We start from the raw sequence: 18,511 nt of genomic DNA, 5'->3' as shown, positions 1-18,511 counted from the left end.
TTCCCATGTGCGTCTGCTATAGGCCCACCTACCCTCATTATTCCAAAATAAGTGGTTGCTTCAAAACGATAGTTTTTATAGGAAATTTTGGTGAGAACAAATTTTATGTTTTTCATTATTTTCTCTCATGATATGTAATTTTTTTTTATAACGAAAATATGTTTATATTGTTAAGTGAATTCGAATTGGAATCATTAAAAAAAAATATAATATGGTCTAGATGCTAATCGATGGGCTTACTTGCAACCCTACCCCTTATAGTAAGAGGAACTTTCTATAAGAGGTTAGGGTTATTTCTCTCGTACTTATGCATGAATTTTCTTCATTTGTATTTTTGTAAGATTTGTTTCACCTCGTAGTTATTTTGGGGTCTTCCTATCTACCCTTTGGTTAGATCTTTGTAGATATGCGTAGATCTATCGTTCTTTGGCCTCTGTTATGTTGTACTTGTTGCAATGTGATGGATATCTATCAATTAGTGCTTCGAAATTAAAGGTGTTTTTTTTAGAGACGCTATTATAATCATCAACTAAACAACAAATAAATGACAAAATTATGTATGAAAAACCATTTGTATATTTAAACATCATTTTTTTTTCTTTTGTCAATTTCATCTCATCGCCGATTCTTTGATCCTTGATTAAGAGTTATTTTTTTAATCCAAATTAAAAATACCAGAAAACCCTAGAGGTTTCATACAAGAGCTTGAGATGATTGTTTAACTACAAACGAAAACTCCTTTTTAAAAAATAAAAATAAATTAATAAATAAAAATACAAAACGAAAACCACTTATTATTTCACAAAGACAGAACAAAAATGAATCGTCGTTTGTCATAGTTGAGGTGAGGTCACAGAAAAGGTTGGTCGGCCAAGGAAAGGTACTAAAATATAATTATTTAGTACTCATTTTATATTTATCAGGCGGGTCAAGGTAAGAACTCACCAGACCAGACTGCTAGTTTTGGAATGGAATTGTTCCGTGTACCAAACAAAACGTACAAATTAATATCTCATATGTCGACAATGAAATTTCTTGGTGATGAGAAATTAAAGTTTCCTCCCAACAAATGCTTCACATCATCGTACATCCAACTTTGTACAGTCATATTTGTTCTCAGGCCGGTCACATCCGTCACTCTTTTTATGTCGAAAGGATAATACTATACGCATCAAGTTTCTTCACTAAATTTTTGTTCACGAAATAATGTGTTAGTGTGTTATTTATTCATATACGAGTTTATTATACTTTATTTATTTTTAAGAAGTCTAACAGGGACGTGTTCAAGCGCATTATTTGATGATCTCAATTAACTAATTGACAGATTCTTTAATTTATCTACGAGGACCTAATTGAAAAACTTAATACTAAAACGACTAATTGAAAAAATACAAAGGCTGAAAAAGATGAAATTGATCACTCTTCCTAAGATCTATGTTTAATATTGTTTCCTTATCTTATCTCTTCCTTGTTGATCTTGATATCCTTTTTTAAAGTTCACCATGTGTGTGTTATGTTCTCCTATGATTGGCTCTTTCATCTTAGTACACCATTCTGTCCATTCCATACTTCTTCCAAAATTTATTACTTATTATTTATTCTGCTAACATCCTTCCAGAATTTTATTTAATCCATGGGACATGAGTAATAAATTAAGAACGAAGCTTGCTTATCATTGAATAATCATGCCTCCCTAACCCATCTGAAATATATTGTTTAATAATGTCATTAACCAATATTATCTTAATTCATCTTCTTTAATATTTTAATGCAACTGCAAAATTTAGATTATACTAATCCAACCAGGGATGATAACAGGACACGTATATTCCAAACAATCATAATGAAATAACTCCAAGGCCTCACTAACTGTATAAACAAAGTTATACCACCATATGTCATTACCTAACACCATATAAGCACATAGAATTAGGTTAATCGGCCAATACCGCATATCAGCGTTATCGTATTCCATAGTTATGTCAATTAGCCAATGCCGCATATTAACTTTTTCGTGTTGTAGTTCAAAAGTTGATGTGAAAATATATATAACACCATATTGATCAAAAGTTGATGAAAAAAAGCTATTGAAATTGAGATTTTGAAAAAGAACATGCAGTACCAAAGTTAGGTACCTAATCACACTGCAATGTCACCTAAAAGATGAACGTCTTCGTGCAAAGTGGGCCACGGCCATCCCTCCGTAAACAGCGCGATAAGGTCAAAACCGTAATAGGGTTCAGAAAAATGGGGGTTCGTACATACGTGAGCCACAGGTATGTGTAAGCAACGTTTTTATCTTATAGTTATTAATTTAATAAACAATAGGATTAAGTACAGGATTAAGATTCCTAATTATGGTAAGTCAGTAATCAGATTTTTAAGCTTGAGCACCAATTGGATTTTTGGAAATAAGTACCCTACCTAACCGATCGTTTCTAAATAGAGCATAACAAGCAAATCATTATTATTAATTTTTTATTATTATACATCAGACTTTTCTAAATAGACTTTTTGTTTTGCGTAAGTTCTGTTAAGGTTATATATATATAGATATTATCGATAATATCCTTTAAAAAACAATATTTTCTTCTCACACAATTTTGTATGCATTGTTCGCGCAAAAAAAAATAAGTTTGGGAAGGACAAATATAAAATATAAGCATAAGAATTATATAAGTATTCGAAACTTACGTATTATTAGAGCCAATTTGTTTTTTATTTTAAACTTATTACTAATCATGCATTATACATTGAAGAGGGGCTCACTAACTTAAAAATCCAAGGTTTTGTTTTGTTTTTTTTCATTTTTATCATTTATATGCTATCAATAAATCTTATTTATAAAACGGGTTTAAGATGCACTTAAACGGGTTTAGAGTTAAAACTCATAGGTCAAGTTTGTGTTTAACACAAATTAAGAACACACATATATACATTCATTTGAATACAAGGCAATAGTCTATACTACAATGAGATGAAGATTTCTCACACATATTACTAAAGTGTCATGGAATTCGAACCCAATACCTGATATGCAAATCAATATCATTTTTCATTGGGCTAAACCCCGTTGGCCACAAATTTTAAGATATAATTCTACTTAATTTGTTAATCACATCTTTAGTTAACTACCTGTAAGGATGTAAACAACATGTGAAAAAACATTAAAATGTAATATTATTTGCTTTTAAATACATTAAAAACATTAAAAGAGAGAAACTCATTACTAAATCAGCCGAAAAATAAGCATAAAAATAAAAATGATAGTGGAGAACACCTGAAAAAAGTGGATGAAGTTAAAAGGTTTTTTGTTTTCTCTGATATCAAATTAGGTATGTGGTGTACAAGCACAACCGATATGCAACTATGAATAGAAAAACCAACGTATAGCATGGGCATTATCGTCATTTCAAGAAACGGTCGTATATAAAAGCGAGACGATATTTGCGTTTAACTTCCGTTTTTGCGTATTTAAATATTGGTCCACTGCGTCTCTGGCTATTGGCTATTGCTTCGGGGCGTTTTGGCTTTGGGATTCGCAAACATTTGGTCACCATCTAAAAGCGAAGGCAGGGAGAGAGAGAGAGAGAGCTTCGAAGTCATAAAACCATCGCTAATGTTCAGCTGCTTAACACTTACTCTTGTGTAGCTGGAGCTTCTTTCGTTTTCACAGGTAGTCTTTTATATAGCTGCTATTTCTCTTTCTGCTCCTCAAACAAGTTTAAGTCTTTATTTGCTTTTGGTTAAGTTTGTCTTATTAGTGGAATTGCTTTTGGTTTGAGACTTGAGTGGCTTTTGGGTTTTGGATTTTGAAGCTGAAATCAGCTCAAGTTTCCTTCTTTTGGGAATCAGAGGGGAAGAAAGTCAAGTCAACTGAAAAGTTAGCGTAAGCTTTTTCTGAACAAGAAAGCTGAAGAGCCTGTAACTGGCTGCAGAGCATATTGGTTCTCTGGATGCGCTTTCGTTTTTGGGAAAATGAATGGAGGATATAAATGTATGCTCTTTCAGATATCTCTTTGATTTTAATTTGTTTTCAGAGGCACTTTTTAAAAAGAAAAAAAGACAGAAAATAAAGAATCTAAATGAGTTTGGCACTATGAGAAATTGTAGCCGCAATACCAAAATTAATCATGTGAAGGACTTGTAGGTTTTGGGTGACTGCATCTCTGAAATATCATTAAGCATTGTCGGTTCTGTTGTTTTATGAGATATTGTGCAAAATATTTCTGGTTCTGTAAGAGTTGGATATTTTAAAAATCCATGTGTGCCCTGCTTTTCTTTGCCTTTGCTGGTTGAAATTTTATTTCTTTTGGTCATATTTTTCTTGGGGATGAACCTGTTGTTGTATTGGAGCCGATCTTTTGTTCTTGCTGAAGCAGTTTTGGCACACAACAAAAAAGAAATGTAGAGGGCGTTCTGGTGTAACTGTAGTGCATCTGTGTCTGTGCTCATGCTCTTATTTTTCCCATTATAAGTCTATGGTCGTCATACTGTAGTTATTTGATTTTTAACGGAATCAATAGGATTCCCATTTTTTTTTTCTTCTTTTTCTTCATGCCTTTATAGTTTGAGTTCGATCTTTGCTCCAAAAAGCCATCTTGTGCACTTGAGAACTGCATTTTGTAGAGTCTGTAATCTCTCTGCTTTTAATAAATCAGAGGACAAGGAGTTTCCTGTTATGTTTTCACTCACTCATGTGACTTTTTACAGAATCCTATATCGTCATAGGCCTATGACAATTTTGGAGTCCCTGTAATTGTGTAAGAAAACCTTTTGGGCATTATGCATGTCTGGCCCTGCGGCCATTGACGATAGCACGGGAGAAGCAAGCTCTTATGCAGAGAGAACAAAATCACTTGATGCCATTTCCAAAGAAGACAGAGAATCCATATTAAATAATGGCGAAGCTGCTCATACTTCTGAAATTGCTGCCTTTAGAGTCAGGGAGCTATTACTTCCAAATAAGGAATCCTATTCGGGGCCGGTACTTGGCAACATCCCCGAGGGTAGGGGAAGGTATGCCTGGTCAGATGGCTGCATATACGAGGGTGAGTGGAGACGGGGGATGAGACATGGGAGTGGAAAAATTATTTGGCCTTCAGGTGCCATTTATGAGGGAGAATTTTCAGGTGGATATATGCATGGTACGGGGACTTACATTGGATCAGATAAGATGACATATAAGGGGCGATGGCGGTTGAATCTCAAACATGGTCTGGGTTATCAAGTTTATCCTAATAGAGATGCCTTTGAAGGCTCTTGGATCCAGGGAATGCCAGAAGGGCCTGGAAAGTATACATGGGTAAATGGAAATGTTTATCTAGGAAATATGAAAGGAGGGAAGATGTCAGGGAAAGGAACTCTCACTTGGACAAATGGGGACTCATTTGAAGGAAGCTGGTTGAATGGAATGATGCATGGATTTGGAGTCTACACATGGAGTGATGGAGGCTTCTATGTTGGAACTTGGACCCGGGGTTTAAAGGATGGTAAAGGGTCATTTTATCCAAAAGGCAGCAGACTTCCAGCAGTAGAAGAACTTTACCTAAATGCTTTGAGGAAACGAGGGCTCTTACCAGATTTAAGAAAACAGAACAATGCACATATCCATCATGCTACTTCAGTGGATATGGGAAATTCAAAGATTGGAGAGAGCCAGGGATCTCATCATGTTTCTGCTGATAAACTCTCTAACAGAAATCTGTTAAATTTGGAGCCGTCTCATAGAAATGTTTCCTTGGAAAGGCGTTGGAGCCTTGAGGTATCTTTTGAAAAAGTGATTGGACGTGATTCATTAGAGGGTGGAGAAAAAGATGCTGGGACAGGGATTCCAATCTTGGAACGAGAATATATGCAAGGTGTCTTAATCAGCGAGTTAGTAATGAATAATAGCTTTACATCATCATCTAGAAGGGCAAAACGGCGACAAAAGAAACTAGCAAAAGTAGTGAAGAGACCTGGTGAAGCAATCATTAAAGGTCATAGGAGCTATGATCTAATGCTCAGTTTGCAGCTTGGTATAAGGTGCATTCACTTTTCTTAAATTCCTTAACTCCCTTAGATTTCTTTATCTTTGATTTTTATACTTTAGATTACTTATATTATTTTGTCTTTATTTAAATTTGCATATAATGCACGGTTTTTATTAGATTATATTGCTTGATTAATTCGTCCCTTCTGGCATCAGCAGCCTTTTCTCTGCTGGATTTGGGACAAGTATGATCTCATTGTGGGGAAAGAAGAAAAGAAAAGAAAACGGAAAAAAAAAGAAGAAGATACAAATAAGTTTTATGTCTCCATGAGAGTGGTTAGAGAATCTTAACAGGTTTCTCCTATAGGGTTAAAAAAAGATTTGCTTCTCACATATACCTCTGAAGTTCTTACCACTAGACACTTAAGATATTGTTTGTGGAATTTTGAGACTGATATTCTCTGTAAACAATGGAGAATACATAGTCCAATGATAACCACTGATGCTCATTACTCCTACCTCATGTGCATTGCATATTTTGTCTGCTGGAACTGAATGCTGAATGTGGATTAAAATGTGGCCAGGTATACTGTTGGGAAGATTACACCTATACAAAGGAGAGAAGTCCGGGCATCAGATTTTGGCCCTCGGGCAAGTTTTTGGATGAATTTTCCTAAAGACGGCTCTCAATTGACACCACCTCATCAATCGGTAGATTTTAGGTGGAAAGACTATTGCCCAATGGTCTTCAGGTTAGTTTTCATGTCTTGAACTTTGTCTTGTAGCCTATGTGTTTGTTTGATGCATTTACTGTAATATGGATATTTTCTTTTGTATAATGAAGGACCAACTATAATTTTGTGATTTGCTTCTTACAATTGACATGCTGTCAGTGTTTTTTGGGATTATAACCATGAGCCACTTTTCTTATGAAAGGTGAAAAAGAAAAGAAATACCTTCTGATTGTTTACATATACATATATACAGAATCCTTCAAGTGCAAATGTCCCTCTCAGATCCAGCCAACACACACACACATGCACGTACACAGCTTGAGTAAGACCATACATATATACAAAACTTGACCAAGATGTTACCCTGGAAAATTAGGTTGTGTACTCATCTGCGGAATCATTTGTCTGTGTTGGGTGGGAGTATTTTATACTGTTATAATGTTTTCATGCTGTTTTGAAGATACTCTGCTGCCTATAATCTCCTATTATTTTATCTGGACAATGCAATGATCATGCCTTTTTATTAAAATTGTTGCAGGAATTTAAGGGAGATGTTCAAGATCGATGCTGCTGATTACATGATGTCTATTTGTGGAAATGATGCTCTCAGAGAACTTTCTTCTCCCGGAAAAAGTGGTAGTGTGTTTTTCCTATCTCAAGATGATCGTTTCATGATTAAGACACTCCGGAAGTCTGAAGTTAAGGTTTGTATCACTGTCGGGACTCGTCCATCTGCATTTGCTGTTGATGTACATAAATTATTAAATGCTCATGAAGTTTTCTTTTGTCTCCTTGTGTAACATTTCTGTATGAAATTATAAATTCATACTAGAACCAGTTAACTGCTTCCTTTGAGGTTTACCTGCATAAGCAAAGAACTTTATTTTCATGAATCCTGAAAGTCGAAGAGCCTTAGATTCTTTGTTGTACATTTTCATGATTTTGTTCTGTGTTAGAATTGGTAAACAAAAGCTATAAAGTGAAAACTGGACGTTTGATAGAAATATACTTGTTTTAGAATGAGCGGACATGTCATTGCTTAATTACAACCGTCTTAGGAATTGCTTGGTGCGTGATGAACCTGCTGTTTTTGGGTTTTATTTTCAAATAAGTTGGGTCTTCTTTCCTTCACCCAAGGTTCTTGATAAACCTTATGTCTATGCTTGGAGGACCAGCTTTAGCAATTAGTAGAACTGTGATTTCATAAATTTCTATTATGTACTTTAGTGTGCTTATCTTTGCTGTAACAACATTATGCTCAGCATACTTTACATTTGTATATGCTTTGTCAATAAGGTAATGTATTAGCAGAACTATGATACAGGTGCTATAATTGATGTTCTGCAATTTTTCCTCTCTTTCTTTAATCATCTGGAGGTGTGGTATAGTAACCAGTGTTCTGATGTGTAGGTTCTTCTACGGATGCTTCCAAGTTATCATCATCACGTAAGGTCATATGAGAACACACTCATCACAAAATTCTTTGGTCTTCATAGGATTAAACCTTCAAGTGGTCAAAAGGTAACAGGAACAGTGCCTTTAGATTGTTATGAGCTGCCATGCTAGAAACGTGTTTCCATGTTTTTGATGCCATAGCTGTTTTTAATTTACATTCCAATAAAAATATCATTTGAGGTTCTATGAGCCTGAATCGCCTTGTCTAAGAGCCAATTCTCTAATGATTTGCCTCGTTCGTATTTGTGATGAAACCTTCTCTATGAATTTGAATTGCTTATTGTACTTCAAAGGCTGATATTCCTAGATAATATATGCTTTGCAGTTCCGCTTTGTAGTGATGGGAAACATGTTCTGCACAGAGTTAAGAATACATAGACGATTTGATTTGAAAGGTTCATCCCTTGGTCGTTCTGCAGATAAGATTGAAATTGACGAAAACACAACACTAAAGGACTTGGATTTAAACTACTCCTTTTATTTGGAACCTTCTTGGCGAGAGGCATTGTTGAAGTAAGTGATAATTCCAGATGTGTGTTGTCATTTTTTGTTTCCCTCTGATTTGTAGTTCCTACCATAGGTGTAGAAATGAGTTTGTATAATATTTTGAGTTAATTTTGGTCAGTTGGTTATTTTTAAGTTTAAGAAAACATATAACCTAAGAATTTATAAAAAATATGTGTAGTTTTTTTTTAATTCTTGTTTGTGTTGGCTGTGAAAGATATAGTCAAGATGATTCTAAGTGCCAAATTCGGTACTTAGTTTCTCTTGTAACACTATTATGCGGTCGCGCCATGCCCTCTTAGTTTCATAACGGTCATTTTTGGCCTGCTTAACATGTATGATTCTCTAACATTAGGTTTTAATTTTTCCCTTTGTTGTTACTATGTTATTCATTGTGTTTTATTTCTTATTATGCAGTCAGATTGAGATTGACAGTAAATTTCTGGAGGCACAGCACATTATGGATTACAGCCTTCTCATGGGAGTGCATTATAGAGCCCCCCAACATCTGCGGTCTTTCATGACCTACAATAGAAGCACAACAGCTGATGGATTAGAAATACTCGCAGAGGAAGGTCAATGTTGTACTTAATGCACAATTAGTTGTCATCCTCTGTTTCTCTATGATATGCAGAATTCGCTTTTTTTTTTTTTGGGTTGAAGAGTTTGCTTTTTCCTTATGATTAGAGACTAACATACAAAAGATTTGCTTTTGGGGTTTCAATGATAGAGACTCTGGAGGACGAAATCTCCAATTACCCACAAGGTCTTGTTTTAATCCCTCGTGGAACAGATGATGATAGTGTTGTTGTGGGTCCTCATGTCAGAGGTAGCCGACTGAGAGCATCATCTGCTGGTTATGAGGAAGTGGATCTCCTTTTACCTGGTACAGCAAGGTATGATCTGCTGCACTAGAATGCTTGTATTGTCCTTGAAATGCCTCCAGGGCCATTTTCATACCCTTCAGAGCTGCCTCAGATGCTATGGAGCTTTTTTATAAACCCCATGCAAAGAATCTGTTTAGTCTTCTTTTGAGAAGCTATGCATCTGAAGTGAAAATGACAACAAAAGGCATTCTTAATGCCCACGAAATTTATAATACTGTATGCACCCTTGCGGTCTTTGAACAAATTTACTTCATCTTTTTTTGTCTTCACAATGCAGACTCCAAATCCAGCTGGGTGTGAACATGCCAGCAAGGGCAGAGCAGGTTCCTGGGGAGGAGCAGATATTTCCTGAAGTATATGATGTTGTGCTATATCTTGGGATCATTGATATATTGCAAGACTACAGCATGGGCAAGAAGATTGAACACGCATACAAATCTCTTCAGTTTGATTCCTTGTCCATCTCTGCCGTGGACCCTACGTTCTATTCCCATCGCTTCTTGGAATTCATTCGGAAGGTGTTCCCTCCAAATGCTTTAACAAGATAAGAATTTGGTGACCAGTGCAGAAAGAACCCCTCTTCTGTGAGTGTGAATGATAAGCCTCCTGTTTGCATGCTTTCGAGCACCATTTCACATAAGTGGCCATATGGAATTTTCGGGAGGTGCATCCGGAGAAGAAACATTGTCAGTTATGCCAGCATTGTGAAGCAGATGGGATGATGATTTGGTTGACAACTTTGAATTTGTTTCTGTGCCTCTGGCTTAGGTACTTTCGGAGCTGCTGCAGCTTGGTACATGTACTTACATCCTTTGTGCAATTGATTTATTGTGTGTAATCGATCAGAGTTATCGAACCTATCTTTGTTGACTCGCATGGGTTGTTACAAATGATTACAGCTTATAACTCATGCACGAATATGAGGTTAAGCAGTTCATTCGCTTAGCAAACGATCTCGAGCGAACAATCCAACATTTTACCCTCTTACTTGAGGTCAAGGTTCTGTATTCAATTCCCTTTTTTCCAATATTAATTCTATATAAATTTAAGCAAGTGTGGCATTCAGAAGCGAGCTTCTATTGATCTGTAGCCAATCGCATTTTCTGAAATTGGTGTCACAACCAGGGATTTTCAGACTTATTAGTAAATACATCGATTAAAAGGATGGAATTGATAATCTGTCACAAGTTGGCACAAGCACTTCAACACATCCAAAGGCATTATGGGCGAGGCACCATAGATGCACGTAATACCATTTTTAGGGTCAAGCACAAATGCACTCAATACCACTCAGCTCAAAATGCACAAAAAGAAATTACATTAAACAAAGGAATTGAGATAAGACAAGCTGCAAAAATTCAAGCAGCGACACATCTTCTCAATGTCAACCCTAATATCGCTGTTTATAAGGGAAAAACAATGGAAAATATGACTTTTGAAGAAATAATCTAGGAATATATATCTAATGACTAACGATGTAATTAAGGCTCATTAATCAGGTACAGCTTCAATAAATACGGCGTCATTTTAGCTCACATCATTCTTCACATTAATACTGCAAGTATGTTTACTGAGATGCTGGAGGCTCCGGATTCCCTTAGCCCATGTTAGGAGGTGGTGGGGGTGGACGAAGACCCTGACCCTGCATTTGTTGTCCTGGAAAGCCTTGTGGAGGTGGCATTGATGGAGGTCTTCCCATCTGAGTGCCAGGAGTGAAATTTGCCATTGTGTTATTACCAACTGGGGGTGGAGGAGGGGCGGGAGGAGCTCCACCAGGAGGCATAGGCCTAGGGCCATTTCCCATCGGAGGCGGAGGCAGTAAAGATCCATGAATCGGCGGAGGGGGTCTAGGAGGATTTCCCATTGGTGCACCAGGTGGCAGTCCTTGTGGAGGAGGTGGAGGTGGAGCTTGGGGTGGTGGGGGCAAAGGCCTTGATGGAACACCAGGAGCACCTGGGCCATTGGCTGCAGGGGGAGGTTGCGGTTTGTTTGTCTCTGGTGGCTTAGTTTTGAAATATAGCTGCAACTGCATATTGATACATTCCACACGGCAAAATTAGAAAAGAAAAAAACATCAACCAATAAAAAGCATAAAAGAAATCCATTTAAATTAGAAGACTAACTGTGAACATTTTTGAGTCTGGATCCCAATGTGAGAAAAACTTTTCAGGGGTTTTGTCAATCTCCGTGCTAGGAACCTGAAACAGATATGAACATGCTGGCCCAGTAAATGTTCTGAATCTAACAGTAAAAAAGGATAAATACCAGATGTATAGAAAATGAGATGTACCTTGAAAGCAATTATCTCGTATGGTTCGGCTGCGAAGAGGAGATACTGGTATCTTTTGTCGACAGATTGAACTCTCTGCATTCATGAAAAATTAACGTTTAAAAAGAAAAAAAGAACAATTCACCGCTTCAATTAAGAAAAAGGGAAAAAACAGATGGACATGAATTGCAGGCAAAAAGCAAAGTTTTCAGGAAGCAGACTCAGATTTAATATATAGAACTCTACCTGCTCATAAGATGACATAAAACGGTGCCTAGGCCTTGTACTATCTTCAATCTCAGGATATTCAATCTGCAGAGCATACAAACAATAACACAATATAAGCTAGGGCATTTCTTAGCATACCCTACACATATTTGAATGAGATCTTATTCTTTCAGTAAAACACATATCACTGCACACAAAAATACACAAACCCACAAACCTGGAAGAGAAGAGACCTCTGCTTTAATTCTCCATCAAACTGCTTTGTCACTCGATACCCCGGCCTACCAATTTTAACTGCAAGCATACATGAAATACCCGTATGAGTTAACTCAAGACCCAATTTACATATCAAAATTACATTCTACTCAAATGCACCCCCCATGTAGTTGTATTTTGTAATTAGTGTTAAAATCTTCAAACCCCCAAATTAAATTAAGTTTCTCCACATTAAAAAAAAAAAACCAGCAAACAATGTGATATGCCCACTAACTGTTCGACAAAATTCGTGTGAAACAAATATGAAATACACACCTGTCTTTCGCAAGTTGACTTTGCGCTTGTGAGGCTGGGGTTGAGCAGGAGCCTCCTTGGCTTCACGAGCAGCTCGCTTTGCCAAGTTAGTCTGATGGCGCTTCCCCTGTGTATGGGCCAAGTAGTTGCCCTCGTTGTTGTGCAGCGTCAAGCAAAGCTTACACTCGTAGCTACAAAAACCCACCAAGAATAATCAACAATAAGATGAAAAGCAGTGAAATTTGAGCAAAGAGAGAAAACGGGTCATACCTTCCAAGGTGGTTGCGCATGAAGTAGGGATCTTTGGCGAGATCGATGGTCTCGAGGGCGAGTCTCCGGAGGCGCTCTCGGCGGTCGATGGCTTCGTTTTGGGCGGAGGCGGCGCCTCCGCTGCCGGGCTTCGAACCCCATTCTCTGTCCATCTTCTCTGTTCTCAGCCACTGACTGTTCCTCTCGGTCTCGACGGGTATACGATTTGGAAGAACCTCCCTCCCTACTCAGCACAGTTGGTCCTGACTCGCTTACCCTTTTCCTAATTTCTCTTGTAAGGAAAATCCGGGTATTCAGATATTATTGGCCTATAAGCCTTGTTGTAGTCAACAATTGGGCTGAAGGGAGGCCCAACAAAAGAAATTTGGCCAAACCACTCGGGCAATTTGGTGCCCAAAATAATACGTTTGTTATTCAGAAAAAAAAAAAAAACAACCCTCCTCTAATCCGTAGTTCTTGTTGTAGTGGTTTTTCTTATGTTGGAAAATATCTCAAATTCAAACCCCCACTTCTCCCATTGATAAGAGAAGGGATACAAGTTTCTAGGACTAATTCCAAATACAAGTAATACTTGTGATACATATGGATTAGATAAGTTCGACTATTGGGGTGTTTTTATGCAAGTTGGAGTTCAAATTTCTAAGTTTATAATCCGTGCTATGCTTCATTAGAAACTTTTATGCATGTGACACTACATGATATGTTTGACATATGGTATTACTAATCCATCCAATTTGTGCAGAGCACAACTTGAGTTAGATAAGCATCTTTCTCTTGCATGTACTTTCATACTTCTACCATCTTTTTCATACTGGTATGTATATGCATTTGTATATTGTAACTCTGTGTAATACTTATTGATAATATAATAATAGTAAATACTACTTTCAGGTGGTTTGTCTAAATGTTTGGTTTGTGATGGCGATGTTGGTTGCCAGGGTCAGGTGCTTCCTCTCAGTTTCATGTATCGTAAAGAAAGAGACACACCAAACATTAGAAGGGCTAAAGCCTCTGCCTCCTTCTAAACATCTTCTTCTTCTTCTGTAATTGCTCATCGTTCTTAAGTTTGTCTTTATATATAATTATAAACCAAAGCACTTTTGTTTAATTAAGATCTAAAATTTATTCTGGAACATATGCAACTTTAATTAGTTTCATTCTCAGTTATGAGACACTTCAAAGTGGGGTACGAATCTTTTGAGTAGGCATAAAGAAAGAAGGTTATTTTTTCTTATTTGTTTATTGGGATGAAGCCAATGCATAAAGAAGGTTTCATCTGAATTAGCATGCATTTCGTAGTGGTGGGAAGCTAAGCATCATTAGCTCTTATGATGATGATTAATGTCACAATAACAGGTGTTATACTACACTAAAAATTATGAAGCCCAAATAATGATGAAAAGTTTGATGCTACCAACTTGTACGAACATATTTTTAACTCTTAAATCTTGACGGAAGCCTAGAATGTTTTTATGTTGTTGTGTTTTTATTGATATAAGTAATACGGGAAGAATCGATAGCACGACTAAGCAAAAATACATATTTTTAATTAGTTAAGCTACAATCCTCTTTAAAAGAAAATGTAAACTAGAAACAGAAAAAAACAAAATTGAAAACTGAAATAAAAGCATGAAATGGAATTTTGGAGACATGCCGAGTCTAATTAAAACCTAAAAACAAGAAAAGTAAAATTGTGATTTTGGAAGGAATGTCGGTGACATATTGGCAGGTGAAAGTGAAGATAATGGAAATGGAGCTTTTGTTTTGTTTCGTAGCTCATTAATTTAATGGTGGGATCACTTCTTGTTTGGCATACAATGATAGTGCCCCTTCACCATCTCTTTGATTGATCTATTTCCCGCGCACGCCTCACATTGGACATTGCATGCAATTTTTCCCTTCTCTTCTTTTCAACTCATTGTGTGGACCAATGCCACCAAATCCCTTCCTGCAAAATTCATGTAATATTTTTTCACCGTTGTTAAGTTTCATGTACTCAAAATCAAATATCAGACATATAATCATTGCCATGGTAGATCACCAAGAATTGGGAGGTGGGGCGAGTCAAATTTATATTGAACGTGTGAAGTAAAGTATTCTACCACTTAAGCTAAAAGTCCCGATATTCCGAGAAGTCGATATATACTATGCGTCATTGAATTCTCATCTCTATTAATATTTTAATTTGTGAGTCCCATTTGATGATGCTTTTCAGTGGTGTGCATCAAAAGAATCGAATGTGGGACAGAACATATAACAGAACTGAACAGAAAGGAAGAGTCTAGGACAAAACCCCGTTAACATGGAAATCAGGAATTAACATAAAGAAAAGAAGAAAAGAATAGATACGTTGGTAGTTGTCAGCGGATGTTGTTCAGGTATAGCCGTTTTCTTTAGCTTTTTCTCTCTTTCACCTCCAAAAAGATAGATAGATGCCCATTGGCACCATTACCACCTTTCCTCTTTTTTTCTCTCTCCTCTCTCTCTCTCCCTTCTTTTTCTCTTCTCTTCCAGCCTTATATGCATTTCTTTCACTGTACTTTTCAGATAGAACAGACATTGATACTTCAGAAAAAAAGCCTCTAATCATCACCATCACCAGAGAGAGAGAGAGAGAGAGAGAGAGAGAAACACAGAAGAGTGATCAAATGGCAGGGCAGAGCAGTAACTACGATCTGTCATTCAAGATCTTGTTAATCGGAGACTCTGCCGTCGGCAAAAGCAGTCTTCTGGTTAGCTTCATCTCCAACTCTGTTGTCGATCTTGCCCCCACCATTGGTAATAATCTTTCTACCCCATTTTTCTTTATGTTGCTTTTAGCTTAGCATTTCATTTGGGAGCTGATAAAAATGTTGGGCAATAAAACGTTCTGATTCTTTTGTTACTGCCAATGAGATGAACGGATGAAGTGTTGGTAAGAACCCAAAGGGAGTTTATTACTGTTGGATCTATGATTGGATTTTGATAGTTGAATAGCTGGATTTCTTGTATATTATTCTCAATCATAGGCTTATGGCTCCTTACGTTTCCTGTTTCATTGATGTAAATTGAACTCAATTAGTGAGTTCATAAGTCAATATGTTTGTGATTAGAGAGAAGAATTAAATTTTTTGTGAACTTCCAGAGTGTGGATCATAAAAAGTTAGTTGCTTGAATGGGTTCTTCATATGAATCTTGTGCATACTTTGGATTGATTGAGACAATCGTTGTGTGAGGCATTTGATGGATTTTGTTGCTTTGTTTTGTAGGTGTGGATTTTAAAATCAAGCTGCTCACTGTAGCTGAGAAGAGAATTAAGATGACAATTTGGGACACAGGTAGTAAATTAATCTTGTCCATTCTTTCATTCTATGATGCAATTTTTATCGATAAATAAAATGCTTGAGGATTTCAGAGCAAAAACCGATTTTTCTCATCATTCTATATGTTGTCTATTGCAGCTGGACAAGAGAGGTTCAGAACATTAACAAGCTCTTACTACAGAAATGCACAAGGAATCATTCTTGGTACGTTATCAAAAGCCTCATCATTTTTTGTCTGTAAATATATATTTTTCTCAAATTTTGTTGAGGAAAATGTGGCCATGTACTACTTCTCTTAGTAGCGCCGATTTTTCGTGTTAAAGAGAAAAAAGGGAGAATATGGTTCCCATGTCTGGTTGACTGCTGAAATGAAGAATATTTCGTATCTATGATCTTTCTAGTGACAATCTTGAATTTTGTATATGGGCATGTATCATGTCATATTGTTTAAGCCGGCATCATCCTACGCAAATATTTTAAAAAATTTAACTCCTTTTCTTCAACTTCCTACATTTTTTATTTTCATGTGTATTTCTTACTGAGCTATAAGAAATGGGAGAATGGCATTGAAGAAGTCTCCCCTCATAGGCATATATAGAACTATACCTAATTCAAAGTTCTCATAATGCCTTGCATACAATACAATAGTTGCCTGATTTCAGCTAATGAACAACTCCCCTGCTTTATTTTAGTGTATGATGTGACTCGGAGAGAAACCTTTACCAACTTATCAGATGTATGGGCTAAAGAAGTGGAGCTCTACTCAACTAATAAGGACTGTGCCAAGATGCTTGTTGGAAATAAAGTCGACAGAGTAAGTTTCAAATCCTCTCTGTCTACTGCTTAAAAACTTGATCCCAGAAAATGAACAAGAAGTGATCGATGGTCCTCAACTTAGATAAAAAGTTATAGGGAATTTGTCTCTAGCAGTAAGTCGACAGCCAGCAAAGGTCTTATTACTTAGCTCCATGCTCTTCATTGTGTTTGTGTGTTTTGAGTGCTCACACATAGAAAACCAAGTCTCTTGATATGAAGTGATGAAATTTAGCGCAACTTTCGTTGACCTCTGTCTTACCTGTGCCCTTCATCCCTGCCAGACTCATATGATGATGACATGGCATGATTAAGGGGTACCTGCAGGCTCTCTAACATATTTGAGAAATCAAAACATTGCCAGTTGGACATGTATTCAGTGCTCACACACACCCAGAACCAGTATCTTAGTCTGCATAATGCTGGTCAACATGAGTGTGATATTTCTAGTAGTAAATCCTAATGAAGCCTAGGATCATTATTAAATGTTAAACACTTTTGCGGTCTCTTGAAGCATGTTCTGCCAAGTCACAAACTTCTTTTAGGTTTCATTTGTGTAATTTTCTTTTTAATCCTTTATAAATTTTTAAAGCCTAAATTTACTTGTGGAAAAGACGAGGCTTTTTATTATTATCTCAATCTTTTGAATAAGTTAAGAAAGAAATTCTATGTGATTTCAGGAATCTGAAAGGGCTGTAAGTAGAGAAGAGGGGCTTGCTCTTGCAAAAGATCTTGGATGTTTGTTTCTTGAATGTAGCGCTAAAACTAGAGAAAATGTGGAGCAATGCTTCGAAGAGCTAGCATTAAAGGTACTTTTGAGAAAGTTTTGATAATTTCAGAACTGAAGTTCTTATGCAACTTCTTCCCTGCAAACTTGTTGATATGATTTTTGTTGTCGTATTGCTAAGAACTTAAGATCGAAAGCAGTCGTTCGTGGGATTAGGGAGATGATTGAGATTATCTGAACATATGTGACATTTGGTTCTGTTCTCAATTCTAACCAACTGGAATTCTGTAACAGATAATGGAAGTTCCTAGTCTCCTGGAAGAAGGTTCAACTGCAGCAAAGAGAAATATTTTGAAGCAGAAACAGGAAAATCAAGCACCTCCTAGCGGCGGTTGTTGCTCGTAAAATGCCGCCATTTGCATTGCACCTTATATGAAGCTTGACTCACATCATGAACAGATCATGTATATGTTGTTTGTTTCAATTAAAATAGACAAATTGCCACTCAAATAGCATTCATATTAGCTTGTGTAAATGTGCTTTCCCTGTTTTTCAGCCATGTTATGAAACCAGAATTGCTTGTATTTTTCACATAAGAAAAATAAAATTACATGAGCGCTTTCTGATTCATATGCTCAGCACAATACTACTCAACTGTTATTTCCAGATTAACTATATCCTAAAAGCTAGAAATTTTTGTATTGCAACATTTAATACATACACACGGACATGTTGGGATGCTGCAATTTGTAAGGACCCACTTATTATAGACACATAGTACAATGTGCCATAAGTTTTCTGAAGATTTCTACGTACATGTTATGTTATATGCAAGATC

General features: G+C 36.6%; 3 protein-coding genes across 4 annotated transcripts; 2 read left to right on the top strand and 1 right to left on the bottom strand.

Moving 5' to 3' along the window:
* Nucleotides 1-3,451: 3,451 nt before the first annotated feature.
* PIP5K9 (phosphatidyl inositol monophosphate 5 kinase) lies at nt 3,452-10,607 on the top strand. Of its 2 annotated transcripts, XM_008243148.3 has the most exons (10): nt 3,460-3,676; nt 3,819-3,997; nt 4,714-6,027; nt 6,559-6,726; nt 7,247-7,412; nt 8,119-8,229; nt 8,489-8,676; nt 9,085-9,242; nt 9,398-9,563; nt 9,832-10,607. In XM_008243148.3, the coding sequence occupies exons 3-10, from the start codon at nt 4,790-4,792 to the stop codon at nt 10,100-10,102; spliced, it is 2,466 nt and encodes an 821-aa protein (XP_008241370.2). In that variant the 5' UTR covers nt 3,460-3,676; nt 3,819-3,997; nt 4,714-4,789; the 3' UTR covers nt 10,103-10,607. The 2 variants fall into 2 exon arrangements, with proteins under 2 accessions (XP_008241371.2, XP_008241370.2); XM_008243149.3 differs by lacking the exon at nt 3,819-3,997 and having other exon boundaries at nt 3,452-3,676.
* A 248-nt stretch (nt 10,608-10,855) lies between these two features.
* LOC103339802 (uncharacterized) lies at nt 10,856-13,122 on the bottom strand. Its single transcript, XM_008243150.3, has 7 exons — nt 12,832-13,122; nt 12,583-12,752; nt 12,269-12,345; nt 12,070-12,135; nt 11,845-11,919; nt 11,678-11,752; nt 10,856-11,580 (listed from the first exon to the last, which is right to left on the bottom strand). The coding sequence occupies exons 1-7, from the start codon at nt 12,981-12,983 to the stop codon at nt 11,152-11,154; spliced, it is 1,044 nt and encodes a 347-aa protein (XP_008241372.1). The 5' UTR covers nt 12,984-13,122; the 3' UTR covers nt 10,856-11,151.
* A 2,115-nt stretch (nt 13,123-15,237) lies between these two features.
* Nucleotides 15,238-18,303, top strand: LOC103339803 (ras-related protein RABC2a). Its single transcript, XM_008243151.2, has 6 exons — nt 15,238-15,609; nt 16,080-16,148; nt 16,272-16,337; nt 16,826-16,947; nt 17,627-17,755; nt 17,968-18,303. The coding sequence occupies exons 1-6, from the start codon at nt 15,264-15,266 to the stop codon at nt 18,076-18,078; spliced, it is 843 nt and encodes a 280-aa protein (XP_008241373.2). The 5' UTR covers nt 15,238-15,263; the 3' UTR covers nt 18,079-18,303.
* Nucleotides 18,304-18,511: the final 208 nt, after the last annotated feature.

The sequence above is a fragment of the Prunus mume genome, linkage group LG8 (assembly GCF_029339155.1).
Source record: "Prunus mume cultivar Tortuosa linkage group LG8, ASM2933915v1, whole genome shotgun sequence".
Classification (NCBI taxonomy): domain Eukaryota; kingdom Viridiplantae; phylum Streptophyta; class Magnoliopsida; order Rosales; family Rosaceae; genus Prunus; species Prunus mume.
The sequence above is the reverse complement of the archived record's forward strand: the minus strand, read 5'-3'. Positions and strand labels throughout refer to the sequence as shown.

What these genes read in the sequence shown, in the direction of transcription:
- PIP5K9 (XM_008243149.3), top strand. Translation starts at nt 4,790, where the DNA reads ATGTCTGGCCCTGCGGCCATTGACGATAGCACGGGAGAAGCAAGCTCT. An exon ending in AACCTTCAAGTGGTCAAAAG is followed by an intron (nt 8,230 to 8,488) that starts GTAACAGGAACA and finishes TATGCTTTGCAG; the next exon opens with TTCCGCTTTGTAGTGATGGG. An exon ending in AGAAATACTCGCAGAGGAAG is followed by an intron (nt 9,243 to 9,397) that starts GTCAATGTTGTA and finishes TTTCAATGATAG; the next exon opens with AGACTCTGGAGGACGAAATC.
- LOC103339802 (XM_008243150.3), bottom strand. Translation starts at nt 12,983, where the DNA reads ATGGACAGAGAATGGGGTTCGAAGCCCGGCAGCGGAGGCGCCGCCTCC. An exon ending in ATGCGCAACCACCTTGGAAG is followed by an intron (nt 12,753 to 12,831) that starts GTATGACCCGTT and finishes GGGTTTTTGTAG; the next exon opens with CTACGAGTGTAAGCTTTGCT. An exon ending in AGAGGTCTCTTCTCTTCCAG is followed by an intron (nt 12,136 to 12,268) that starts GTTTGTGGGTTT and finishes TATGCTCTGCAG; the next exon opens with ATTGAATATCCTGAGATTGA.
- LOC103339803 (XM_008243151.2), top strand. Translation starts at nt 15,264, where the DNA reads ATGCCCATTGGCACCATTACCACCTTTCCTCTTTTTTTCTCTCTCCTC. An exon ending in CGATCTTGCCCCCACCATTG is followed by an intron (nt 15,610 to 16,079) that starts GTAATAATCTTT and finishes TTTGTTTTGTAG; the next exon opens with GTGTGGATTTTAAAATCAAG. An exon ending in GATGACAATTTGGGACACAG is followed by an intron (nt 16,149 to 16,271) that starts GTAGTAAATTAA and finishes TGTCTATTGCAG; the next exon opens with CTGGACAAGAGAGGTTCAGA.